The following is a 26,548-nucleotide window of genomic DNA, read 5'->3' as shown; positions in this document are numbered from 1 at the left end:
GGCGCGGCCGCTCCGCTACTGGCGACTCTATGGTTTGGGGCGGGGCTTGCGCGCTGCGGAAGTGAATGGGGCGCATCCGGTGTTGCGGCGCCGCCGGGGCCGGAGCTGGGGTTCGTTAGCGGGGCCGGGGGTCCCGGGTCCGGAATTCCTGAGGAGGTTTGGGGTTCCGGGTCAGGAGTTCCTGAGGGGGTTTGGGGTCCCTGAGCGGGCCGGAGCATCGCGGCGTTGCCACTATGTCGATGTCGCACCTGTACGGCACGGACGGAGACGATGGCGTGGAGATGGAGAGCTTCGAGGTGTCGGACTGGGACCTGCAGAACGAATTCAACCCGCACCGGCAGCGACACCGCCAGACCAAGGAGGAGGCGACCTACGGCGTGTGGGCCGAGCGCGACTCGGACGAGGAGCGGCCCAGCTTCGGAGGGAAGCGGTACGGCCGGGCTGGGACCCTCGGCCCGCTCAGGGACCCCTGGAGCTCCCCCATTCCCTGGATCCTCCCCGCTCCCTGAAGCTTCCCCTTCGTTCCCTGGAGCTCCTCCCCGTTCCCTAGAGCTTCCCCCCGTTCCCAGGAGCTCCCGTTCATTCCCTCGAGCTCCTCCCCGTTCCCTGGAGCTTCCCGCCGTTCCCTGGGCCTTTCCAGACTATGAACACCCACCCGGGCTGCCCTCGGGACCCCCTCACCTTTAGAGATTTTCCCTGTGTTCTCTCCCTGCAGCGCTGGCGGGAGGATGGGGATTGCCTGGCAAAAGCAGGGTTAAACAGCTCGGACAGCCTTTAATATCGCATTTTTGGGGGTTGTAAGGCACAGCAGCCCCCAGGCTCCTGCAGGAATGAGCAGGATTCCCTCTCGTTTTGCAGCTCCAGGGATTACTCGGCCCCCGTGAGCTTTGTGAGCGCTGGGCTGAGGAAGGCGGCGGCCGAGGAGCTCTCGGATGAGGACTCGGATGATGATGAGAAGCCTGTGAAGCAGGAGGAGATTCCCAAGGAGTTTGTGCCCAAGAAGTTAAAGACAGTGAGTTCTCCAGGAAATTTACTGTTCTCTGGTTTATGTTTATGAAATTCAGGCTGTGGTCGAGGGCAGTGAAGCTGTAGTAGAGCACTAAAAGAGTGAGGAATAATTAAACCAGAGACCCAAATGTATCAGTAAGGGAATTGTTGCTCTGGATTTTGTGTCATTTATAAAACAAAAATCGGGATAATAAATCATTGGTACAACTGTACATTGATATAATAACTGTGTGTCCTTGGGAATCAATCCTTTAATTTTTCTCAATATTCCCTTAGATCAATGGAGGTTTAAAGAAGAGAATTCCTGTGGTTTCCTGCCTTTCAGAGACTTGATTTCTACTTTCACAGAATGAACAAATCCAGTCATCTTATAGATTAGAACTCAAACCCTTATTTTCAATTAAAACCTGAAAAAATCAGGAATCAGCTTCAGCTAAATCTGGTGGTGGATCCTGAGAACTGTAAGGTTGTCAGCCAGGGTTTTTTCAAGATTTTCCTTTCCCATCTGAGGAGTTTCAGGGATCTCCACAGGTGCTTCATGGATGCACAAGCAAGGTTCCAGTGAGCTGGGCGGTGTGGGAAGAACCTTCTGAGGGGAGTTTTGCACACTTTGGTTATTTGAAGCCTGTGTTTGTTTTTGACAGGGTGGAAATTTCAAGCCCAGCCAGAAAGGCTTTGTAGGGGGCTCCAAGTCCTTTGTGGATTTTGGCAGCTGGGAGAGACACACTAAAGGCATTGGGCAGAAGCTTCTCCAGAAGATGGGATATGTCCCTGGAAGGGGTCTGGGGAAGAATGCTCAAGGTACTGTCAGTGTGTTTGGTGGTTTATTATTATTAACTGGAGATTTGGGAGAGAGGTGGATTCCTTAAAGAAGTGCCAGGGAGGGTGTTGGTGCTGATCTGGGAACTCACAGGGAAAGCCTGGCTGTTGAGCTCTCTCCCAGCACACAAACTGCTCCTGCTGACCCCATTCCCATCCTGCCAGGAATCATCAACCCCATCGAGGCCAAGCAGAGGAAAGGCAAAGGTGCTGTGGGCGCTTATGGCTCCGAGAGGACCACGCAGTCCTTGCAGGACTTCCCTGTGGTGGACTCAGAAGAGGAAGCTGAGGAGGTATTTCTGGGGTTCTTGCTGTTTCCCTGCTGTGCTGTGTGTGCAAAATTCAGTTTTCTTAATTTCTGTGTCAGAGAAAACTGTTGAGCTCATTTTAGATGAAGCGAAACAGAGCACATTGATTTTGTTTAGGCAGATCTTCCTTGTCACTATAATGTTCTTTGTTGTTTCTGGCTCACTCTATTTCAGTAGCTTTGCTAGGATCCCTCCTTTGAGGCGTCCCCCACATAAATAATCTTTGTCTTTTGTTTAAATAAAAAAAAGACCAGGAACATCCTGTTCATTTAATCCATAGGGCAGGTGACTGGCCCACAGCATCCAAGCTGGCTTGGCATGAGCTTTTCCATTTCCCATTTATTTCCTGTACACATTCCTCATTGATCTGATGGTTATTTTCCTGTAAAAAAAGAAGCAGATTTGGGGTGTGACAAAGAGCAGCCACCACAACTCTGCTGGTTTTCTCCAGGAGTTTCAGAAGGAGCTCAGCCAGTGGCGGAAGGACCCGAATGGAGGCAAGAAAAAGCCCAAGTACAGCTACAAGACAGTGGAAGAGCTGAAAGCCAAGGGCAGGATCAGCAAGCAGCTTGCAGCCCCTCAGAAGGAGCTGTCCCAGGTCAAGGTGAGGTTGATAAGCCAAGAGGTGACCCCTGAGGAACAGTTTGGGCCCTTTGGTGTCACCAGCACATTTTAGGCACTGGTAACCTCAGTAAAGCCAGTCCTAGGAACTGCCTGTGCAGCCTCATGGAGCTCATCCCTGAGCCATGGAACAGTTCTGTGTCACCTGGATGTGGTGACAAATTAGATTAAATGTCACTATATGTAGTGTAGGGGGTTAATTGCATTTTAAGTTTTATTTTTTCACATTTCTCATAATCAACACTCACCCACTTATGAAAGCACAGTTGTCCTTTTTGGGATTGTTTGAACCATCTTCTACCTCAAAGAGACTGTAAAGGAACTCAATAAAATTATGAATCTGATATTAAAGTATCTTTATAAAATTATGGGAGTTTTAAGTGCAGTAACCAATGGCAAGATCCCTGCTTGTAGAATCATTCAGTGAAACTGGGATGAGATGAGGAGATTCTTGTGGCTCTGATTCCACATTGTCTCTCTTTTGTTCTGACTCCTTGTGTCTGGAGAAGGCCATTGTGGAGGCAATCCCCTTGTTTTCATATAGTGTATGTTAGCAGCCTCCTGGAGTAATTAAGGGCCTTGGAAATTTCCAGATTTCAATTTGGAGTCAGGAATTTTCTCATTTTTTGAAGCTGAGAGTTTTTTGTTAGAGAATTTGTTCGGTGTGCTGGCAGGTGATCGACATGACGGGCCGGGAGCAGAAGGTTTATTACAGCTACAGCCAGATCAGCCACAAGCACAACATCCCTGATGACAGCCCCCAGCAGCCCCTGGGCAAGGACTCCAAACCCCAGGGCTTTGCCCTGCCCGAGCTGGAGCACAACCTGCAGCTGCTCATCGACATCACAGAGCAGGAGATCATCCAGAGCGACCGGCAGCTGCAGTACGAGAGGGACATGGTGGTCAACCTCAGCCACGAGATCCAGAAGATGGCTGAGGTGCTGTCCCACGAGGAGAAGGCCATCAGCAACCTCAGCAAGGTTCTGGATATGGTGGAGGAGTGTGAGAGGCGGATGCAGCCGGGCTGTGAGAACCCTCTGACCCTGGACGAGTGTGCAAAGATCTTTGAGACCCTGCAGGACAAGTACTATGAGGAGTACAGGATGTCAGACAGGGTGGACCTGGCAGTGGCCATAGTTTATCCTCTCATGAAGGAATACTTCAAGAACTGGGATCCCCTCAAGGTGTGTTTGAGTTATCTGCAATTCTCACTTGATGGCTTCAGTCATCTTTGTTACCTTGTCCCAAGTGTGGTCTAGTGGGAGGTGTCCCTGCCCATGGCAGGTGTCTCATCTCATGATGAGCTTTAAGGTCTCTTCAAATCCAAACCAAGCTGGGGTTCTGGGATTCTAAATTCCTGATCAGTCTGGAGAAAAAGAAAAGAGACAAAATCAAACTCTCTACTGTCCCCGCTCTCAGACATCTGCTGGGTAAAAATTTAGGAGTTTGTAAGGTTAAAACCAATCTTTTATGAGTGTTGGGATGAAAAATTTGGTGAAAAACAAATCTCTAGCTGTTGTTTTTTAGCAAAAGCAGGAGAGGTTTCTCTGTCAGGTATCAGAGATGCACAGTCTGTTCTCAGTGCCATTTAGGCTGGAATAGAGTCTGGATCTCTCTGTTCACCTGCTAAAGTTCAGACTGTCCTCTCCCTGCAGGTGTGTTAATATTGTCAGGTGGGATTTTTCTCTGGCAGGACTTTACTAAAAGTCATTTAAGAAATGACAGATGTGGCACTCACTGCTCCGGGCTGGTGACAAGGTGGAGAGGGGCACAGGTTGGGCTCTGTGGTCTGGGAGTTCTTTTCCAACTTCAATGATTGTGGGATTCTGGAATTAAGACTGCAAGCTCCTGGCTTGCCCTGAGAGGAGGTGAGAAGGCTGGCTGTGCACAGCACACCCTCAGCCTGCTCTGTGCAGATCCCAGCTGGAATTAATGGGAAGGGATACAGACCATTTGTGCCCTGTCATTCCCAGGACTGTACATATGGCACAGAGATCATAGCCAAGTGGAAGAGCCTTCTGGAAAACGATCAGCTGTTATCCCACAGTGGGCAGGACCTGTCAACAGATGCTTTCCACAGGTAAGGAACAAATGATTTGTACTTTGTGCAGCATCTTCCTGTGCTGCTTCCTCAGGGATGGAAAAGAGCAGGCACAAGGGAAATTTTCCTAAGGATTCCCTTGCTGGGCCTGTTAAAATCCAGTTTGCAGCTAGAGAAAATAAGCAGCTTTAACTAACTGCTCCTGTTTAATTTATTTAGGCCAGGCTGTAGCTTTGAGCTTCACATTGATTTATTTGGGGTTTCTTGACAGACTGATGTGGGAGATCTGGATGCCATATGTCAGGAACATCGTGGCGCGGTGGCAGCCGAGGAACTGCGGATCCATGGTGGATTTCTTGGATAGTTGGGTGAACGTTGTCCCTGTGTGGATACTGGATAACATTCTGGATCAGCTCATCTTCCCCAAGCTGCAGAAAGAGGTGAGAGAAGAGGGCAGGGGAAAGCAAAGCCATGCTCTGAACCGATGTTTGAATTCCAGCTGGAACTCGCAAACACCAGTGTGCAAACTCTGCCCATGGATTGAGGAGTCAGGGGTTGCATCAGAGCTCTTTATGCTTCATAAAAACTTGCTGCTGGTGGCTGGATTGAGTTAATCTTTGCTGTTGTGCCCCAAGGTGGAGAGCTGGAACCCTCTGACGGACACGGTGCCAATCCACTCGTGGATCCACCCCTGGCTGCCGCTGATGCAGGCGCGCCTGGAGCCGCTCTACTCGCCCATCCGCAACAAGCTGGCCAACGCCCTGCAGAAGTGGCACCCCAGCGACTCCTCTGCCAAGCTCATCCTCCAGCCCTGGAAGGATGTGTTCACTCCTGGCTCCTGGGAGGCTTTCATGGTCAAGAACATCGTGCCTAAACTTGGTGAGACAATAGGCAGTGCTGGCAGTGGCACCTTCCACCTTGCTAATATGTGGCTGCCAGTGTTACATCAGAGATTGTTGTTGGTGAGGTTAGACCAAGCTTGCCTCTGATTTTCTGCTACCAGTCCTGTGCTGAAGCAGAAAGATTAGAAAAATACAATTACTTACTCTGGTTATTCTCTAGGTTTTCTGTCTTATTTTTTATAAATCATCCATCTCCATCTGATAGGAATGTCTGAGAGCTGTCAGGTAGGACCAGGCTCTAAGATGTCTCTCTGTTACTCTTGAATTCCTTGGTCTGTTCTAATGTTTCACCAAAAGATTTGTAATGCAAAGAGGCTCAAAGGTTAAAAAATAGTCAAGTGATTTTCATTTCTGAGTTCTGGCTGCAAATTGTAATCACTGGGAGTGGAAATGCATCATTTTGTGGCAGGATCAGCCAAAGATCCCCACTGTCCTTTAGGATAACAAAAAGGTGCTGCTCAGGTTCTGTGCATTGGTGGTAAAAGAGGTCAGGGCACTGATAAAACTGAGTGAGGCTCTTTTCTAACTGTCCTCTCCTTTCCCAGGAATGTGTCTGAATGAGCTCATCATCAACCCTCACCAGCAGCACATGGATGCTTTTTACTGGGTGATCGACTGGGAGGGGATGATTTCTGTGTCCAGCCTCGTTGGGCTGCTGGAGAAACATTTCTTCCCAAAATGGCTGCAGGTGAGACACTGAGGGCTGAGGAAAGAGGCTTGATTAACTGGGGAGTGATTTAGTGATTCCTGTCCAGGAATTGCTACCCTGGTGCTGAGCTGGGCTGGTTCCCACTCACAGCTCAGTAGTCATTGGAACAGTTCCTCCTTTTACTGACAGTAATAAACCAAGTGGTAAATTATGCCAGGAGAGATTCAGGTGTGATGTCACTGGAGGGAGCTGCCCAGGGAGGTGATGGAGTCCCCATCCCTGGAGGTGTCCAAGGAATGCCTGGATGTGGCACTCAGTGCTCTGGGCTGGTTGATAAGGGGGTGATTGGTCACACATTGGACTCAATACTCGTGGAGTCTTTTCCATGTTAAATGACTCTGGGATTCTGTGGCAGAGGAGCCTCTCCTGCACAGATGTCCCTGTGCTGCCTTTGACCTGTCCCTTGCTCTGCAGGTGCTCTGCTCTTGGCTCAGTAACAGCCCCAACTACGAAGAGATCACCAAGTGGTACCTGGGCTGGAAGTCCATGTTCTCAGACCAGGTGCTGGCACATCCCTCCATCAAAGACAAGTTCAACGAAGCCCTTGACATCATGAACAGGGCTGTGTCCTCCAGCGTGGGTAGGTGGCTCGTGGGGATGGCTCTGCTGCTCTGGGCGGGCAGCACTGGGAGGCTGATTGGGGCAGCATGGCAGGAATTCCCATGAGCAGTGAAACTCAGTGAGCTGTGCCTTGCTCTGTCCTTAACACCTCTGAGGTGCTGCTCAATAGTTGTGGACTGCAATGAAGCAAATTTTGGTGGCTTCCTGGGCCACTGAACAACTGATCCTCTTCCAGCCTTGCCCTGTCAGTCAGACATCATCCTTTAGGGCTTGACTTCTAAAGCTGTCATTATTGGGTATTTTTTTTCTTTATGGTGAGGTGAAGGGAGCCAGCAGTTCCCTTCCACATGCTTCTCCCTGCTACCTAAAAGTGATAGTTGGCAGTTACATGGTGTAAAAGAGAAGGGCGTGCCTGAGGGAGCAGACATGAAATCTGCCCTCTTTCCCAAACTGACAACTCCCTTTCTGAGCCCAGACTTGACCACCACACTCCAATTTATGTCCTGGATGGAGAGGAGCAGCTCAGGATGGTTTTCTCCCCATTCTCTCCCCCAGGTGGGTACATGCAGCCAGGTGCCCGGGAGAACATTGCGTACCTGACGCACACGGAGCGGCGCAAGGACTTCCAGTACGAGGCCATGCAGGAGCGGCGCGAGGCCGAGAACATGGCCCAGCGCGGCATCGGCGCCGCCGCCGGCTCCGTGCCCATGAACTTCAAGGACCTCATCCAGACCAAGGCCGAGGAGCACAACATCGTCTTCATGCCCGTCATCGGCAAGAGGCATGAGGGCAAGCAGCTCTACACCTTCGGCAGGATCGTCATCTACATCGACAGGGGCGTGGTGTTCGTGCAAGGGGAGAAGACCTGGGTGCCCACCTCACTGCAGAGCCTCATTGACATGGCCAAGTGAGGCATCTGTGCAAGGAGAGAGCATCTGGGTGCCCACCTCGCTGCAGAGTCTCAGACATGGCTAAGTGAGGCCTCTGCAAAAGGAGATCTGGGTGCCCACCTCGCTGCAGAGCCTCACTGACATGGCCAAGTGAAGCCTTTGTGCAAAACTGGGTGCTCACCTCACTGCAGAGCCTCACTGACATGGCCAAATGAGGTCTCTGTGCAAGGAGAGACCACCCTGGGTGCCCATCTCGCTGCAGAGCCTCAGACATGGCCAAGTTAGGCCCTGCTGGGGATTGAGTCACCAACCAGGAACAACTCCTGGGTGACCCTTAGAATAAAGTTCCAGGTTTGTAAATAGTGACACTGGAGCTGGATGCCAGGATGGTTTTATTGGAAGAGCTATTCAGGCAGTGGTAAGAGGGTGGAAGGCCAGACTTCCCGACCCAGGAAGCCAGGCTAAGGGAGAACAAGCAGTGCTGACACTTGTAATTGCCACCTGGGACAGGTTTACCAGCAGGTTAGGAGTGATCACATCTCTGCTCAGTGAGGGCTGGCCTAGCTGAGTCCCCTGAGTCTCTAGCTGTGACAGATGTCACAGCTTGTGCTGGCAGTGAGTTATTGTCCCCACAGCATCCCTCACACAGTGGGCTCCTCTTTGCTGCACACAGCAGGACCTGTCCCAACTCTCTCTCCTGTGGGACTGCAGTGGTTAAGAGCACAGAGGTGAGGGAAGAAAACTAAAGCTTTTTTTCCTGGAGGGAACCAACCTGGTTGTTCTCAGGACTGATCAAGAGCTGATCTCAGCAGCAGTGAGAGCTGGGACTTCCAAGTGTGCACTGGGAACCAGACCCCAACACCTCCCAATACAAACCCCTCTGATAATTTCCCCTTCCTGATGCTTTGCAATGTGTGTAGGACATGCAAAGGCCTTGAATTGTTCTGGAAGGGGAGGGAATCAGAGCAGTCACTGCAGTGTGAATGGCTCCCAAGGCAGGTTTTGGTGGAATCAGTTTGCTGGAGTTCAGTGAGTGTAAATCAAAGCTCAGCTTTACTTTTTTATTAAATAAAATACAAAAATGTCCCATCACCTCAGCATCCAGGTGCTGCCATTTTGGACAGAGCCTGATGCCACAGTTGCTACTTGAGCTCCATCTTAGGTGCACAGAAGCTTCCATGGGAAGAGATGTGGATCCCAGCCCTGCCACCACAGGGATGGTCAGGACTTGGCAGTAGCTTCCTCCCCCTTCCTGATGATCTCCAGGTCCTCACAATCTTGGTACATTGGCTCTTCCACAAAGTCCCAGACCTCAGGGGAGAGCTCCTGCAGTTTATCCAAGGGAAACCAGTGCACAGAGGTGTCATTGAAGGTGTCCAGGTAGCGTGGGTGACTGGGGAGTGCCACTTCCTCCACTCCTTTCAAGACCTAAAGATCATTTGGGGAAAAAGTTACAGACAATGCAGCAGCCCCTTCCTGCAGAGCTGAGCCAGTGAGGAGGAGAATGGTGTTGCATTACCCTCAGCCCCTGTGTGCAGGATGTTCTGCAGATGTTCAACAATCCTACAGTGATTAGCTTTTATATTACAGTGTCTAGGAAAAAGCTTTTGAAAATAACTCCCTCCTCTTTCCAATGGCAGTTAATTTCCTTTCTCATTAAAAGGTGTGTTGTCAACATGGAATGATAATGTTAAACTGTTGCCTCACCTTTGCTATGTAAGAATAATCTCTCTCCAAGATTCTGGACAGCAATCTGCAATAACACAAGATGTCCACGTTAGACACAACATTCCTGGGGATTTAGACAGGTTTTCTGCATGGGGGTGGGACAGAGGAGAGGGGAAAGGGCTCATGACTGAAAACTATGGCAGCAAAAATGCACAAAACAGGGAAATTTCTGTTAAGAGGCAATAAAGTAGGGGGACAGAGAAGAGGAAAGCAGGGTGGGAGGCACTAGAGCCTGTCCAGGCTGTGCCCAGACCTCTCCTCGATCCCTCGGAAGCTGTTCCCGATGATGACCAGCTTGGAGAGCGCCGCTGGGCTCCAGTTGCTCCACAGCAAGTTGTTGTACAGGGCCTTCCCGCAGTGCACCATGTAGAACAGTGTGGTCACACCCTCGATGCCGTGCTTCCCTTCCTGCCCGGGAATACCGAGCCCATCACGGCCAAGCCCCATCTGCGGGTCCCGCATTGTTCCCCGGGGGTGCCCTCACCTCATTCTCGGGGAGCAGGCACAGCCCCAGCGCTCACGGTGTGACCCGGGGTGTCCTCACCTCATTCTCGGGGAGCAGGCACAGCCCCAGCACTCACGGTGTGACCCGGGGTGTCCTCACCTCATTCTCGGGGAGCAGGCACAGCCCCAGCGCTCACAGTGTGAGCCGGGGGTGTCCTCACCTCATTCTCGGGGAGCAGGCACAGCCCCAGCGCTCGCAGCGCCGCCGCCTCCCGCGCTGAGAAGGCCGGGTCGAACAGTGCACAGCGTGCGGGCGGCACCTGCGGGGACAGCGGCAGAGATAACCAAAAACTCCACAGCTTTGTGAAAGTTGTAAAGCCGGTATGTTTATTATTACAGCGCCGGACGCATGTGGAGATTACTCTCCTTAAAAGACATGCGTACTTCTAGGAACTTCAGGTCCCTTTTTATCCCCCTCTCAAATACATAGGCATACAATTTCACACTAGGTTCATACATATTCATTTTTACGAATTTCGCGTGGCATTTGCAGCTAGTTCTTCTCTATCAGAAAGAATTGCTAGGTCAGGTTGACCTGCTCTCACAGCAGTCTTTCTGTGTCTCTTTATCACCCTCTGTCTCCCGCCTTATCTCTGTCCTTCACTGAAGCAGTTTCTCTGAGCCTAGGCTTTGCAGTCAGGCTACATAGCTATGCTTTCTAACCACAGACTCAAAGATGTACATTTCACCTAAATCAAAATGGATTTCTATTCTGTCTCAGCGTTAGCACGGCCCGGTGCTGCCCCCATGCTCCCCCCGGGGCCGGTGCTCACCCTCAGCTCGTCCAGCAGCAGCAGCAGGAAGGCGAGCTGGTAGCGGGCGATGGGGCAGCGCCCGAAGCGGCCCAGCCCGTAGCACACGCAGCGGGCGGGTGGCTCCGAGCTCAGCGGGGCCCGCACGGCTCCTGCGGGCGGCGGGGTCAGCGCGGCGGGGCCGGGGCTCGCTGTCCCCGCTGTCCCGCACCCCCCGCTCCCCGCACTCACCGGCGCTCGCCGCCCAGAAGCCGGAGCTCAGCAGATCGTCCCTGCGGGGAGAGCGCGTCGTTAGCGGGGCCCGGTAGGGGGAGAACACACGGACCGGGGCCGGGCACTCACCGCGCCTCTCGCAGCCGCCGCAGCACCGCTTCTATTCCGGGGCCGCCTTCCCCTTCCTCCTCCTCATCATCCTCCTCCTTCTTGCCCCGCCGCCGCCGGGCGCGCCCCGCTCGCCGCCCTCCCGCCAGCGCCGCCATGCGCGCGGTCACGTGCGCGGTCACGGGACCGGGGGCGCGCCCGGAACCGGCGGCGGGAGCGAGCGGGGGGATCCCGGAGCATCCCGGAACGGCGCGGAGCATCCCCGGGCCGCCGCAGCCCCGCAGCCATGGCCCGCCCCGCCACGCCTGGCCCCGCGCCATGGTGAGCCCCTTCCCCGCTCCCCGCCCGCCTCATCCCGTGCCAGTCCCCGGGAAGCACCTCCGGCCCTTCGCTGGATCTGCCCCCGGTTGTGGGTGAGAGGTCTGGCAGCTCCCGGGGCTCAGCAGCTCCGTCCCGGGCCGTGGAGGGGCGGTCCGGGAGCGGATCCAGCCTCCCGCTCCCTGCCCGGCAGCTGCGCTGCTTCCTCGGTGCCAACTGGTGCCAACTCTGAGCCAGCCGGTGCTCCAGACCCGGGCTGGTCCTACGGGGAAAATCCCGCAACAAGCTCGTTCCAGACCCGGGCTGGTCCTATGGGGAAATATCCGCACGAAACTCGTTCCAGACCCGGGCTGGTCCTATGGGGAAAACTCCCGCACGAAACTCGTTCCGAGCTTGTGCTGACTGACAGGACAGGATGGAGAGTGTTCTGAATAAGTGCGTTCAAGAAATTCTGAGCAGGATGATATCACATCGTCAGATGTCTCCTGCTTCTTGGGAGTTTTTGGGTGCAAGCAGCACCCGGGAGCTGTTTGGGATGCACATATATAATAATTCTCGATAATTATAATAATTATTGTACTCTCTTAATTATAATTATCCCGTGTGATGGGGGTGCAATGTCCCACAAATTCACTGTATTTCCAGTTCTCCCTCCACGTGTCTGAGAGTTGGAGTTATAGAACCTATTCTAAACTCACAGAAGTGGTCAAATTTAGTCGTGAGGGACCTTTTTGGTGCTGCTTTTGGGTGTAAACTCGGTGTGATAGTGCAAAGAATCAATCTCTCCATTTACCATAACTTTTTGTTGCTCTTCTGTAGAAATAGACAGGAGAGGGAGAAGGGTAACTGTTTTCAAATACACAATCATTTCTGCCAATGTTTTTTAGGTGGAATTACTTTTTCCTTTATGATGGCTCAAAAGTGAAGGAGGAAGGGGATCCTACAAGTGCTGGCATCTGTTATTTTTACCCTCCCCAGGTAATGTCTGCTTTATTACCTGTAAAGGGTTGCTGATCAGTCTGGATTGGGAGGGGTCAGGCTTCCAGGTGATTTGGATTAATTCTTACTTAGTAGTCATAAAAGTTTTAAGAATTTTTTAAAGAAATCCCAATTATCAGTTAGCTCCAGGTGGAGCAGGGCTGGGCTCTCAGGGCACAGGACAGCACAATCCAGCTCTGTCCTGGTGACATGAATAAACACACCAGGGATGAAAGTTCCTCTCCATAAGCCCCAGGCCCCTGTGCTGCCTGGGAAAAGCAATCCAATTATTTTTCCTCCAGAAATTTCCCTGTTCTACTGCGATTGATTTATAGAATCCCAGAGTTGTTAAGGTTGGAATAAAATCAAGTCCAACCATGAACCCAGCAACACTAAACCTTGTCCCCAAGTGTCACACCCACACATTTTCTGGACATTTGCAGGGATGGTGACTCCACCACTGCCCTGGGCAGTCTCTGCCAATTCCTTACAAACCTTTCTGCAAATTGAGTTTAAATGATAATTACTTTTTATTTATACCTAAAACCATCAGTGATTCTTTTTTTCCTGAGTTCTTTTACTGGGAAGTTAAAGCCTTTTCTCCCTGGCAGACCATGCCAGAGCAGCAGGAGCTGCTGTGTGGGCAGATGGCCGGGGTTGTTCGCTGCCTCACCGAGATCTCCGGGGCCCCTCCCAGCCTGGTCCGCCTCAGGAAGCTCAAGTTTGCCGTGGTGGTGGATGGAGACTTTCTGTGGGTGAGTTCAGGAGGCGCAGAGCAGTCACAGAGTGAAAACAGCCAGGGGCTGAAGGATGGGGTCAGACAATGAGGGTTTATTTATCAGGGTGTGGGCTGCACCCAGGGGGAGCCGGGGATGGTCCTTGCAGTGCACAAATTTCATTTCATTCATAACTTAAATTCTGTTTTCTGAGGCCTGGCAGTCACTTCAGCTTCCTGCAGAAAAATTTCAAGTACCTCATTTCTGTGCCCACACCCAAAGGGATTTCTGATGATGTTCCCAGCTGGAAACAGAATCCCAAAATCCCAGACTGGTTTGGGTTGGAAGGGACCTTAAAGCTCACCCAGTTCCATCCCCTGCCATGGTCAGGGACACCTTCCACTATCCCAGTCCAACCTGGCCCTGGACACTTCCAGGAATGGGGGATAACAGGATTCCATGTGCTGCAGTTTTTAAGGACACAGTCACTGTTTGATAGTCTGATTGTTCTTTTCTTCTCACCCTCAGCATCCCCAGAGCTTTGTCAGTGTCCACAGACATTTAGAATATAAAGAGCAGCGTGTGGCAGTTGTGACAAAAGTGCCCCAAACCATCCTCTGGGAACTGGGCTGAGGCCAGCCAGTCCCATTTAACTGGCACTGCTGCTTCTGTTTCAGCAACTCAAAAACTAGATGGAGCATCATCATAATATAAATAATGAGTTAATTAGAATGTTTTGAAGTACTTATTTTGAGGAAAATGTTCTTAGCTATTAAAGCACCAAGTTAGGTCATCTAACGTGGGAAGGGAGTGTGTCTGAAGCTCTGCATTTCTGATATTTATCCTGTCTGTGCCAGGGCTCTTGTGTGGGTATGTTTGCATTTCCTTTTCCTGTCACTGTGATTCTGAGGGGTGTCTGCCTGCACAGAGCTGCCTGTCCTTGTGTGAAAGTGATGAGAGCTGTTCTCACTTGTCGTGCCCGAGTTCTGTCTGACAACCTCCCGCATGCCCTGCTGTGTGTGCTGCAGGTCCTGGGCTGTGCTGTGGAGCTGCCTGACGTGAGCTGCCGGCGCCTCCTGGAGCAGCTCATCGGCCTCTTCACCTTCTACCACGGCCCCGTGCGCGGGGCATACACGGTAACCGGGGACTGGGACAGGGGGACAAGGGACTGGGACATGGTAATCAGGGACTGGGACACGGTAACAAGAGACTGGGATACAGTAACCAGGGACTGGGGGCATGGGGACAGGGGGACAAGGGACTGGGATACAACAACCAGGGACTGGGACATGGTAACCAGGGACTGGGGGCGTGGGGACAGGGTGACAAGAGACTGGGACACAGTAACCAAGGACTGGGACATGGTAAAAAGAGACTGGAACATGGTAATGAGGGAGTGGGGACATGGGGACAGGGTGACCAGGGACTGGGACATGGTAATGAGGGACTGAGGACATGGTAAGCAAGGACTAGGGACATGGGGACACTGTAACAAGAGACTGGGACATGGTAATGAGGGACTGGGCGTGTGGGGACAGGGTGACAAGAGACTGGGACATGGTAATGAGGGACTGAGGGCATGGGGACATGGTAAGGAGAGACTGGGACATGGTAATGAGGGACCGGGATACAATAACAAGAGACGGGGACATTGTAGTGAGGGACTGGAGACATGGGGACACAGTAACAAGGGACTGGGGCACGGTAACCAGGGACTGGGGACATGAGGACACGGTAAGGAGAGACTGGGATGTGGTAACCAGGGACTGGGGATGTGGGGACACAGTAACAAGGGACTGGGACATTGTAGCGAGGGACTGGGGACATGGTAACAAGGGGACATGGTAACAAGAGACTGAGACATGATAATGAGAGACTGGGGGCATGGTGATTTTGGGTAATTTAAACAGTTCCCATGGTGTCCCAGTTCTGCAGTGTTCCCTTGTGTTCCCTTTCTCCTGCCAAGGGTCACAGATGCAAGAAGTGGGACCTGGAAAAGTGAGCAGGTCATCCCCACCATTGCTCCAAGGTCCTGTGGGGCTCTGCTGACCCTTCCCCAGATGTTCACCCTAAAGAGTTTCCCCTCAATATTGTCTCCACCTTTCCCTGACCTTATCCTGGCCCTGTGGATTGGATCTCCCATCCCAAGTGCATGGATCCTTTGCCGTGACAGTGTTTGTGGGGGGTTTTGTCACCCACAGACATTTTCCCAGGAGGAGCTGAGCAGGGAGTGGGACAGGTACATTGAGCACATCCAAAAAAACACCAGTGACCTCCACAGGATTTTCAATTCTCTCTGGCATCTGGACAAAACCAAGGTAAGAGCCTGTCCTGTGCAGTGCCCCAGTGCCACTGTGTTTGTTTATTTGCTGCTTTCCCAGGATTTTGTGGCCTCACTCGTTCTCTCTGCCCAGGTGGATCCCCTGCTTCTGCTGAAGGCAGCTCTCATCCTGCAGACGTGCCAGCGCTCTCCCCATGTCCTGGCAGGCTGCATCCTCTACAAAGGCTTGTAAGTAACCAGGTGTTTGTTCCCTGAAGGGTTAAATCCACCCCCTTCCAGGGCTTGGATCCTGGAGTGCATCCAGGGCTGCTCTTGGTTGTTCAAGAGCTTCAGGCCAGGCAGTCCCTGGCTGTCTGTGGTCACTGAGACTCAGTGGTTTGTGGATTTGTGGAATCATGGAATGGCTTGGATTGGAAGGGATCTTAAATCCCATCCTGTTCCACCCCCTGCCATGGGCAGGGCACTTTCCACTAGCCCATGTTGCTTTAAATCTCATCCAACCTGGCCTTGGACACTTCCAAGGATTCGAAGGCAGCCCCAGCTTCTCTGGGCATCCTATGCCAAGGCCTCACCGTGTCACCCTGGTTTTTTAAGATTTTCTAAGCCTTCTGATGTTGACATTCTTGCAGTGAACTTTCTCACACACTTTCTGTAAATAACTCATTGTTTTGCACTCCTTTATGGAGGAGGAGGAAGTTGATGGGCTGTTGGTTTGACCAGTGTCATTGTAGAGGTGGCACTGTCACCCTCCAATCCACTGTCTCTCTTGGAAAACTATAAATGTTAGAGTCAGAAAATAAACTTCCCTTTTTTCCTTCACCTTGAGAACAGCGGCATGCGCTTGTGTTTTTTCGTGTCCTGTAGTGACACTCACCACCCTCATGGGAAGAATTCCTTCCAAATATCCCATCTAACCCCTCCCTGTAGTAATTTGAGTCCATTGTCCCCCTATCCTGCCACTCCAGGCCCTTGTGAGCAGTCTCTCCAAGGTTATCTGTGTTCATCATCATGAAGGAGTTCAAGATTGGGGTCTTAGTAAAAATCTGCTGGTTTTTGATACTCAGCAGGGTGTGAGGACTGAATTTATGAGAATTTTTAGGGAGAAGTCACCCAGGAAAAGGGAGATGAGTGGATGTTGTGCTCTCCCAGCAGTGTTCCCTCTGCAGGTGTGCACTTCAGTGCAGGTGTGTCCCTGGGTTTGTCTGACCTGCTGCCCAGCACCACTGTCTGTGCTGACAGGAGGTGCACAGGGGGATGAACCAGGATTCCCCACAAGAAATTCCAGCTTCCTTCCATCAAAGATGACTGAATGACTTCAAGGAAAGCCTCCAAGGTGGCCCTGAAAGACAGGAGGTGGGGAATTCCGAGAATTCCTTGGCAGCAGCGCTCAAGTGCCATTTTTTATTGGCATGAGCTGTTCCAGTGACACCTTTTACAGGCACTGGAAATGTGCCACAGGGAGAGCATCTGCCAGGGAGTGACCTCATAGCTGCAGGCAGGACACTAGAGTGAGTCACTGCAGCACCTGAGAGCGAAGGGACCTGGGCATTTGACTTGAGGAGGGACTTGGGAGCCTTGTCCTGCACCAGGGTGTGTCACCCTGTGCCTCTGGTCTGTCTGGCAGAGACATTTTGTCACCAAATGCCATCAGAGTTGTCTAAGCTGTTGATCTCTAAGTTCCCTGTCAAGCCAAGCCATTCTGTGCTTGTCTGACTTTGCTTTGTCCTTTCAGGATTGTGAGCACCCAGCTGCCACCTCCACTCACTGCCAAAGTCCTCCTGCAGGGCAGCCGGTCCCCAGGGCAGGTACGGCACTGAACACGTTCCCTGCAGGCAGATTCCTGTGAGGATGTGCTGTGGGAGCTCTTGTCTCACAGATCTGGCATGGGCCACCATGGGGAAGGACAAATATTGGTGATGATGCTTAAAGCTTTTATTAGTCATGATTTAAAAAGGTTCCAATATTTCTGCACTAGGAATTAGCTTTCTTTTTTCAGTCTTACTGAATTCATGAGTCCTCATTTATGTGATGTTTTGACTGGCTTTTTACACAAGTTTTGGTATTTACTGGGAAATCCACCAAATGAGTCTCTGACAAACAGCAGTTTTCATTTGCTTTAAAACTTGTCAAAAATTACTATGTATGTGATCAAGATGTTCTATAAAAGCCATCAGTATGCAGATATAAAGGCAACCTTTGCTTTTCTTCTGCTTGAATGAAGGGAATTTCTGTTCCCTGAGCAGGTGGTGATGATAAATCTGGGCTCTGTCCTGAATTTTAGGTGTATTTTGGTTCTTGGGAAGCTCCCCTTGGCTTTGAGAGCTCCCTAAGGACCAAAACACTTTGCAGCACTGAAGAGTCCCAGAGTTTGCTGGGAGGGTGATGTGGGGTCTGCTGCAACCTTGGGGGACTGGGAGGGTGACAAAGGTGTTCTGGTGTCCCTGATCGATGCACAGAGCTGATTTTTGGCTTTTGTTGCAGAGTGAGCCTGGAGCTGAGGAGCTGCAGGAGCCTGGTGAGCATCCAGCTGCATCCTTTGAGCTGCCTTCCCTGCATGGGAGCACGGGCTGGCTCTCTGGGATTCACACCCAAGCTGTGCTGGGTGCTGGAGGAGCTCCAGAATATCCCAGAGGGTGTTGCTGCCACCAGCCAGCCTGTGCTGTGTGATCAGAACCAGCTCCTTCTGCTGGGGTTTGCTCTTTTGGGTTTGATTCCAGATTCTGCAGATTCCCAGCCTTAGTTCCAGCTCCCCATGTGGCCACTTGGCCACTGCCAGCCCCTGACAACAGATGGCTGGTGCTTGCAGTCCAAACCTCCAGCCATCCCCTCTCTCTCAGCATCAGTGTGGGGATGATCTGCCAGGATGGAAACACTGAGGGGAAATTTAACTGTGTCAGGCATGGAGGGATGGGAAAATGCTGGGAACAGGCTGCCCAGCTCAATTGGGATGCAGGATCATGGAGTTTGGTGTGGTGGTGTTTGCAGGGGTCCCAGAATAAGGAAAGAGATGAGAACCTTGACTCCATGTTTCAGAAGGCTGATTTATTATTTTATGATATATAATTAAGAGAAATTTTTATGTTAAAACTATACTAAAAGAATAGAAAAAAGGATTTCATCAGAAGGCTAGAAAGGAATAGAAAAGAATGATAATAAAATCTTGTGACTCACCAGAGTCCCAGTACAGCTGAACCTCTGATTGGTCATCAAGTAGAAACAACTCACATGGACCAATCACAGATGCACCTGTTGCATTCCACAGCAGCAGATAATTATTGTTTACATTTTGTTTCTGAGGCCTCTCAGCTTCTCAGGAGAAAAAATCCTGTCAAAAGGATTTTCTGAAAAATATTTCATAATTCATATTTTACGAAAAATCCTGTCAGAAGGATTGTTTGTTGAATCCTCCCCTGCTCTTGCAGACCCTCTGCTGCCGCCGGGTGTCCGAGTGCTGCCGGTGTTCCTCACTGCAGAGGAGGTCTCTGCTCTCCAGGACTTCCCCGTGGAGTGGATGGCCAGGTAGGAAACCAGCCTGACCCAGGGGCAGGAGCTCACACTGTGTCCCTGTTGTCATTGTCACTGGTTTCCCTGGAGCTAACTCAGGCTCTGTCACTGCCTTTGGAGCTCCCTGAGCCCCTCAGGCTGGGCAGAATTCCATATCCAAATCCCTGCTGGGAGCAGCCTGGAGCAGAGCTGCTTCCCCAGACCAGCTGGGAGCTCTTGGCCCTCAAGCACTGCTTTGTGGACAAGGCAGGGACATTCCCAGGAGCCTGCAGGGTGAGATTCCCAGGCTTTTCACCTGTGTCAGACCTCGGCCCATCCTTTTCCCAGGTCTCTTTGTAGCAGGGGATGGATCAGCCATTGATCAGGGATCAGACATTGATCAGTGCCAGGAGCCAGTGGGGTTAGCAGCTATGAGATCCTGCTCAGTGTTTCATCCACTTGTCATCTCCCACTAGGTCACCCATGTCCCCAGCAGACCCCAGAGGAGAGGAGAGTGCTCTCTGCTCCCAGGCAGCTCCAGAATCAACAGATGCTCATGAAAACCAAGCCCTGGATGGAATCTCTGTGCAGAAGTCCCATGAGGATGCATCAGAAACATCTGCCCCTGGAGATGCTGTGCAGCTGAGCAGCCCTGCAAGTCCTCTGATGGACTTTTCTGGAATGGGAGCCGGCACAAAGAATTCTTCAGCTGCAAACCTGAGTGAAGCAGGCAGTGAAAACTCAGAGCTCAGCAGGAAAACATCCTTCCCCTCAGAGAGCGACGCAGAGCAGCTCCCAAGCCCTTCTTCGCTCCAGACTGAATGTACTTGGACTACAGGCCCATACCTGGAAGGCTTTTCCTTCCCCAACCCTTACTTCTGCGAGCAGGAGAGCCAGGACAAGGGGGAATCCCCTGTGCATTCTGACGTTGATCACTGTGCTTCCCAAAATTCCCTTTCAGTCAGCCACAGCCCAGCTGTTCCCTCTCCTGCCCAGGAGCTGAGAAAATCCAGTGAGGAGGACAAGCCATGGACTGCGAGCCAGGACCGTGTGTCTGGGGGAAGTGACAGCACAGCGGGTGACCACAGCTGGGGCTTGGATTGTCCAGGCCCTGCTGGACACACACAGCTCCACAACAGGAGGCAGCCACTGCTCCCAGAGCTCCAGGAGGCTCTGCCCAGCGTCCCTGCAGGGGACAGGCCGTGTCCAGGCAGCAGGGACAGGCTGGGTGGCACAGGGGCTGAGCCAGCCCAGCTGAGCCTCTACATTCACTGCATCCAGGGCTTGGTGCTGTCGCTGCTGGCTGAGGAGCGGCTGAGCCGCGACCACGGTGCCGTGCAGGACGTGGTGAGTGGGAACGCTCTGCCCCCCATGCTGGTGGGCACGGGGCTCACAGCTGAGCAGGGAGTGCTGAATCGTGCTCCTGGTGCCTCCATCACCTGCTGGGAGCTGTGGCAGGCTCGGCAGGCTGCGTGGGAGCTGGCGGAGCGGAGCGGGGCCAGCCGCGTCTCACAGGCAGCTCCCGGTGCTGCTGCTGTTGTCTGGCACTGCCGGCTCGGAGCAGAGCGTGGGGGTGTGACAGACACCCGCGGGCTGCCAGGGGCCTCTGCTGGAGCTGGGATTCGCTGGGGATCCCCGTGGGTTCCGTGGTTTTAGGGTGTGTTAAAGCCCCAGCCTGTGTGTCACCGCCTCTCCTCAGGGAGCACCGCAGCCGTGGCTGGCAGCAGGACCCAGAGGGGATCCCTTGGCTGTGGGAGCCTCCAGGCTGCTCCCTGGGGCTGGGGACAGGGATGCCATGTGGGCACTGCACCCAGGTAACACCAGAGCAACCCCAAATCTCCCTGTGGTGGGGTTTGGGTGCCCAGACTCCCTCCCACTCCCATCCTGCAGGGGCAGGATGTGCTGGCCCCCCATGTTTCCTGTGAAGCATCAGCTTCAGAGCTGCTGCCTGGCCTCTGCCTCCCTACCAGGAGCTGAGTCAAAGCTGCAGAGCCCTGTTTGATATGCCAGTTGCCATAGGAACAACCTAATTTCCTTCCCCAGCCAGACTGGAAGGTGGAGGGAAGCTCAGACTAATGCAGAGCCTCAAGGTTGCTCCTTCCCCTCGGAGCTGTGGGACACCTGGGAGCTGGGGAATGTCTGCTCTGCACAGCAGGGCTGATGTGCCTGCCTTGGGATTGCTGCCAAATCAGCTGAGCCCTGAGGTGCAGGCAGAGCCCTTTGCACCAGACATGGCACTTTGTCCCCTTTCTGCTCGTCTGGAACAGCAGGAGGGACACAGGCAGGTGGGAATTGTCAGGCTGGAGAGTGGAATCCCTATTGCACAGGGATTGCACAGCTCATCTTCCCAGGGCTTGCCCTGGCGCTGACAAGCCCTCATTCCATTCAGGTTCCTCTTTCCCCAGACATCCTGCTTCCATCTCACGTTCCCTTGTTTTCAATTCCTTTGGAATTCAGCTGTACCTGGGCCCTTCTGCTGCACCTTCCCATGGGTGCAGGTGTGTTATCCCTGAGGAGAGGGGCCCTGCATGTCCCATTGTCCCAGGAGGAGGAGCAGCTGGGCTCTGCTGCTGGTGGATTTGAGGCACAACCTCAGCTTGTCTGTCCCTTTGTTTATCTGTAGGTTAAAAATGACCCTCCACTCTCAGGGATGTCAAAGCTTAGTTACTATTAATGTGTTTTTTGAATGCTTTGAGGCCCCCAAATGGCACCAAAGAAGGGTAAAATATGCTGCTTGTGCAGCTGTGAACCTCTGGGAGGGTGGATTCCATCCCAGACTTTCCCTGTGGAGTGGGAGGCTCTTGGCCTCGCCTCCTGCTGCTCTTTAGGTCTTATCCCTTCATTTCATTGCAACAGAAAGGAAAATCTGTGCCATGACAGGGGTCAAGGATAGGCCAGCCACTGCCGTCCTGCTGAACAAAGGCTTGATCCTCTCCCCAGTAGGGAAAAGCTCATTGGCAGGATGAGGATTATGGAGTTAATCTTCCCAGGAGTGGTGGGGGACCCCTGCCTGTGCCCTGCCTGTGCCCAGGGAGCCTCAGCATGACCAGGGCCTCTGCACTACTGAAAATCCATCCAGAATAGCAGCTTGGCATTCATTCAGTGCTTTGTTGTGTGTGTTTGTGCTGCCCGGTGTAAGCAAAGGAATGTCCCTTGCTGGGGCTGTAAATCATGTGAAATGAGCCCTGGAGAGTCATGGTTGATGGTAAATTAATGGGGCCTTGCATTTTCCTGTAATTAGTAGCATCAGGTGCCTTAATGGCTGATTGTCAGGTTGGAGGGCCCTTTTCTGAGTCATAGAACCCCAGACTGGTTTGGGTTGGGAAGGACCTTAAAGCCCATCCCGTTCCAACCCCTGCCATGGGCAGGGACAGCTCCCACTGGACCAGGTTGCCCAGAGCCCCATCACTGCCTCTGAATCTCTGTGACTTTTCTGTTCCCTCCCTTGGGAGCTCTGTGACTTGTCTGTTCCCTCCATGCCAAAATTTCCCAGCCATTTTAGGTGGGAGCCTGGACAGCAGAGCAAGGAAGGGTCCGGTCCTTCTGTCACCTGAGCTCCTTCCAGAACCTCCTTGAAGCCCAGGTGAGGCCCAGGTGAGGCTCTGAGCTTTTCCTTTCCCTCTGCCTGCAGTACCACAGCAGCCTGGCCTCCCTAAATGGCCTCGAGGTTCACCTGAGGGAGACCCTGCCCAAGGACTCTTCAGCCTCAGCCAGGACAAACTACAGCTTCACACACTATGACCGTGTGCAGAACGTCCTCACAGGTGAGCCTTCATCCTCTGGGCCTGCAGGAGGGAGCAATGAGGAGAATGGGGTTTATGGGAGCCTTTTCTCATGCCTCAGACAACATTTCTCAGCAGAGCTCCCACCACAGACCCCACATCAAAGGCTCTGTTGTGGGATCTTTGTTGGGGTTGAGGGTGTCCCCAGCCTGTTCTGCAGCTGTGTGTGGTGAGCTCCAGAGCCTTTTCCTGCTCAATGAACAGGAGCACACTGCAGAATGGGTTTTTACACCCCTCTCTCCTGTTATTTAGCCAACTTGCCCCACACACCTGGACCCCTAGACCGGCACTTCCTGAGGGCAGCCACCCTCATCCACTCCGACTTCAGCCAGCTCCCCACGGCCTCAGAGGTGATCATCAGGTAAGGGCTGCTCACAAACCTCCTGCCCCAGAAGGGCACAACCCCTTTCAAACCTGGCTGGGTTTTGTTACCACACCCAAGGACCAGTCACGTTGCTTTATTCCCTAAATTTCCTTTGATTGTGGGTTCCTGGATGTTGAGAGGCTGCAGTGGCACCAGGAGGGTGGGCTGAGGGCACAGCTGAGTGGTGCCATGGCTTGGATTAAGATGCAACACTCACACAATTGCCAGTTCCTGGCACTGTAAGGTTCTAAGACACAGTTTTAAATTTAGCTGTTCCTAATAAATTTGTGTCTCGGCAGGGAGCCAGAGGCGCCCAGAATTGGCAACCTAGATATTGTTTTCTTGCACGGCTTGTTGGGTTGGAAACACTCTGTGATGTGCATGGCAAACTCAATTGTGATGCACCAGGAAGGATGGTCTTATCCCAGCCAGATCCCTTCCCAAAACCCAGAGATTTCCCTGACATCCAGAGCCCTTTGCCAGGCCATGGCTGAAGTGGACACCCCTTTCCTCAGCTGAGCTGGGAGTGCACAGATTCCACCCACCTGGTCCTGCTTGTTTGTCCAAAACATGATGAAATAAAGATGCTCCTGGGAATTACACAGTAACTCTGGCACTGCTTGCCAAGGGAATGTGAATCACACACTTCAGTGCTGGAGAATTCCTTGTTTAGCATGAGCTTTGCTGGCTGCTTAAATCCAATCCTAAACTGACTGGCTAAGCTGGCATGTTCCCTGTTACCCCGAAAAAAGCAACTCCATGTGTGAATCAGCCTGAGTAACAAGATGACTAAAACTGCTTTCTTTTATGGAGAGTTGTCACAGAAGGGTGTCAGCAAACATAGCAGTTGCTGCTTTCCTCCTTCGAGGAGGAATCCAGGGTCCTTGGCTTTGCTCCCTGCCAGCCCTCCTGCAGGGAATACCCTGGGAGGGGGGATTCTTAGTCTTAATTAATGTTTTTAATCACAGCTTTGGTGGTGGCTGAATCTGACTCTTGTCTGAGCTTCATCACACCTGTGAGAGGAGTGGTTCCTGCTGCAAGGTGCTGTGCTGGGATTTGGTTGTGGCCAGCAGCAGTGGCAGAGGAGGAATGTCAGGCACAAGGAGTGTTCCAGGCTCGTGGTGTGCTGGGCTGGGCTGGCAGCAAGGGGAAGCTTTGGAGTGTGGCCAAACACAGAATCCCAGAATCATTAAGTTTGGAAAAGCTCTCCCAGAGCATCATGTCCAACCTGGGACCAATCCCCACCTTGTCACCCAGTCCAGAGCACTGAGCTGGACTCAGTCACAGGTTGGACTTGATGGTCTTGGAGGTCTTTCCCAAACTAAATGATTTTGTGATATCTCATTGTCCCTTTTAAGGATGCCAGGGTCTGGTTCCCTGTGGCCTTCAGGTGTTTGGTGCCTGTTTAGCTCCATATTCCCATGCTGAAACACCTGAAAATCCCTCTCAAAACCTGGGATCCCAGTGCCCAGCTGTGAATCTTGCCCAAAGCTGTCAGTCTGACCCCTGCCTCTCCCTGCCCCTCCAGGAACGCCTCCACAGCCGTGTATGCCTGCAGGAATCCTGTCCAAGAGACCTACTTCCAGCAGCTGGGAGCTCCCCTGCGCAACTCAGGCGTCCCCAACCCTCATGACAGTGCCTTCAGCCTGCCCAGCAAGGCCAAGCAGAAGCTGCTGAAGCATGGGGTGAACCTGCTGTGAGCTGCTGTGCTTGGACAACGGCTCAGCCCTGTGAATGTTCATCTCCAGTAAGGAAAATCTCAGCTGTTTGTGCCTAGAGAGGCAGGAGGCACTGCCCTGCCTCTCTGGGGTCTCCAGCCTGCCTGGCCCTGAGGAAGGGACACTCCTTGCCCTCTCCTGAAGCACATTTTGGGCTGGTGCAGGTGTCACTGACAGCATTTACCAAAGACTGAGGACAGAATGCAGCATCTTGGGGCTCTTGGTTTACATGGACTTTACAGGGACTCCTTGGTGCTCTGCAGACTCCCCATGTGCCTTGATCTGAGGTAAAACCTCACCTTGCTCTGAGTTACACAGCCCCCAGGCACTGCTGCCTTTCAGACATGTCAGTCAGCCATTGTGTGTGCCTGCCCTTGCCCTGGTCAGACTTTGGCTTTATTTCTGTCCCTTAATCCATGGCAATGATCCTTCCATGACGTTGTGCCTTACCTTGGTTAGCAGTGCCTGCCTGTTGTCACACGGGAGCAGAGCAAGAGCTGCAGAGCTCACAGTCCCCTTCTGGGTGCTCCCAGGAGGTTTTTACACCACAGGTGGCTCTGGAGGGATGTCCCTGTCCCTCCACACCTCCCTGGTCAGTGATGGTCCAGCCCAGCCCTGCCCTCCTTGTGGATGTGCAGCCTCACAGGGTCTGGGTGGTGGTGGTGGGAGTGTCCCTCAGCCTGTGCTCCCTCCCTCCTCCTGCAGGACCTCACTTCACTGCTCTTACTGCTCCATTTGCCCACACTCTGCAGACCCCAAAGTTGCCTCTTAGCTGATGGGACCAAAGAGGTTTTGTATCCCCTCAGCAGCTGTCCCCTTTCTGCTCTGACAGTGTCCCCAGTCCGTGGTGGCCAGGGGGACCTGTGGAGGTGGCTGCTTACACTGAGGGATGGATAGCTGTGTTTGGACCCTGCTGCTGGTGCAGACACACCCCTGAGTGTGACTCTGGAAATAAAGGAGTCTCCAAGGCTCATCCCAGCAGCCAGAGTCACGTTGTTGTCATGTTTGTGCTTCCTGGTGTGATGGGCTGGGCTGTGGGAGCTGTTCCCTGTTTACCTCCTCCAGGGGTGGTTCCTGCAGTGCTGGGGTGGAACAGGCAGAGCCTGTTGGTTCAATCAGTCCTGCAGAGCAGCTGCTTGGAAGGTTCCTGGTGGATAGATGTGTGACTGGGGTCACCAAGAGATGGTGAGCAGAGACATGAACGTGGGGAGGTGCTGAATCAGAGCTGGGCATGGGAAGGTCACCACTGCCACAACTCTGCTCCCACTCCAGCACAGACCATTCCCAAGGTTGCTCTGTCATCCCAGGGCTGCTCCTCAGGCACTGCTGGGAAGTTCAGAGGACTCCAGCTGCTTGCTCAGGGGTGGCTGGGCACAGATGCCACCTGGCTGGCAGCCCTGGCAGCTGACGAGGTGTTTCAGCAGGAGCAGAGTTGTGTGGCACTGCTCCCATCCTGGCCATGGAAGGACTGTCAGGAGCCTGTTGGCAGCGTAGGAGTGAAAACTCCCTGGGAAGCCTGAGCTGGAGCCACCCTGGAGACCTCCTGTCTCAGTTCCACCCCTGTGGAAGATGGCACAAGGTAAGGTGCTGCTTACCTGGTGACCTCTCTGCTCACTTCCACTGCTCTGGTTCTGGAGGCAGCACAGGGAACATCACAAGGAAGAATATCAGGGTGGGAGAAGGCAAGAGGGATGAGGGTTGTGTGCTCTGGGATCCCTGCTCAGCTGAGCCAAGTGACTCCTCT

General features: G+C 52.8%; 3 protein-coding genes across 4 annotated transcripts; 2 read left to right on the top strand and 1 right to left on the bottom strand.

The window, feature by feature from the left end:
* Positions 1-58: 58 nt before the first annotated feature.
* On the top strand, positions 59-8,232 carry TFIP11 (tuftelin interacting protein 11). The gene is made up of 12 exons (XM_064727281.1): positions 59-430; positions 859-1,012; positions 1,653-1,809; positions 1,993-2,120; positions 2,587-2,739; positions 3,431-3,940; positions 4,730-4,836; positions 5,069-5,237; positions 5,433-5,676; positions 6,245-6,387; positions 6,823-6,988; positions 7,525-8,232. The coding sequence occupies exons 1-12, from the start codon at positions 234-236 to the stop codon at positions 7,878-7,880; spliced, it is 2,484 nt and encodes an 827-aa protein (XP_064583351.1). The 5' UTR covers positions 59-233; the 3' UTR covers positions 7,881-8,232.
* A 661-nt stretch (positions 8,233-8,893) lies between these two features.
* Positions 8,894-11,345, bottom strand: SRRD (SRR1 domain containing). The gene is made up of 7 exons (XM_064727290.1): positions 11,186-11,345; positions 11,075-11,115; positions 10,865-10,995; positions 10,253-10,351; positions 9,841-9,995; positions 9,567-9,612; positions 8,894-9,287 (listed from the first exon to the last, which is right to left on the bottom strand). Exons 1-7 carry the CDS (start codon positions 11,320-11,322, stop codon positions 9,081-9,083), a joined length of 816 nt encoding a protein of 271 aa, XP_064583360.1. The 5' UTR covers positions 11,323-11,345; the 3' UTR covers positions 8,894-9,080.
* On the top strand, positions 11,342-26,078 carry HPS4 (HPS4 biogenesis of lysosomal organelles complex 3 subunit 2). Of its 2 annotated transcripts, none has more exons than XM_064727282.1 (13): positions 11,342-11,485; positions 12,370-12,460; positions 13,072-13,215; positions 14,205-14,312; positions 15,378-15,494; positions 15,591-15,685; positions 17,190-17,262; positions 17,939-17,972; positions 18,880-18,976; positions 19,417-20,287; positions 22,572-22,704; positions 22,975-23,083; positions 24,615-26,077. In XM_064727282.1, exons 1-13 carry the CDS (start codon positions 11,451-11,453, stop codon positions 24,784-24,786), a joined length of 2,079 nt encoding a protein of 692 aa, XP_064583352.1. In that variant the 5' UTR covers positions 11,342-11,450; the 3' UTR covers positions 24,787-26,077. The 2 variants fall into 2 exon arrangements, with proteins under 2 accessions (XP_064583352.1, XP_064583353.1); XM_064727283.1 differs by lacking the exon at positions 11,342-11,485 and adding an exon at positions 11,528-11,917 and having other exon boundaries at positions 24,615-26,078.
* Positions 26,079-26,548: the final 470 nt, after the last annotated feature.

The sequence above is a fragment of the Zonotrichia leucophrys genome, chromosome 15 (genome assembly GCF_028769735.1).
Source record: "Zonotrichia leucophrys gambelii isolate GWCS_2022_RI chromosome 15, RI_Zleu_2.0, whole genome shotgun sequence".
NCBI classification, from domain to species: domain Eukaryota; kingdom Metazoa; phylum Chordata; class Aves; order Passeriformes; family Passerellidae; genus Zonotrichia; species Zonotrichia leucophrys.
This window is presented reverse-complemented; position numbering and strand designations above follow the sequence as displayed.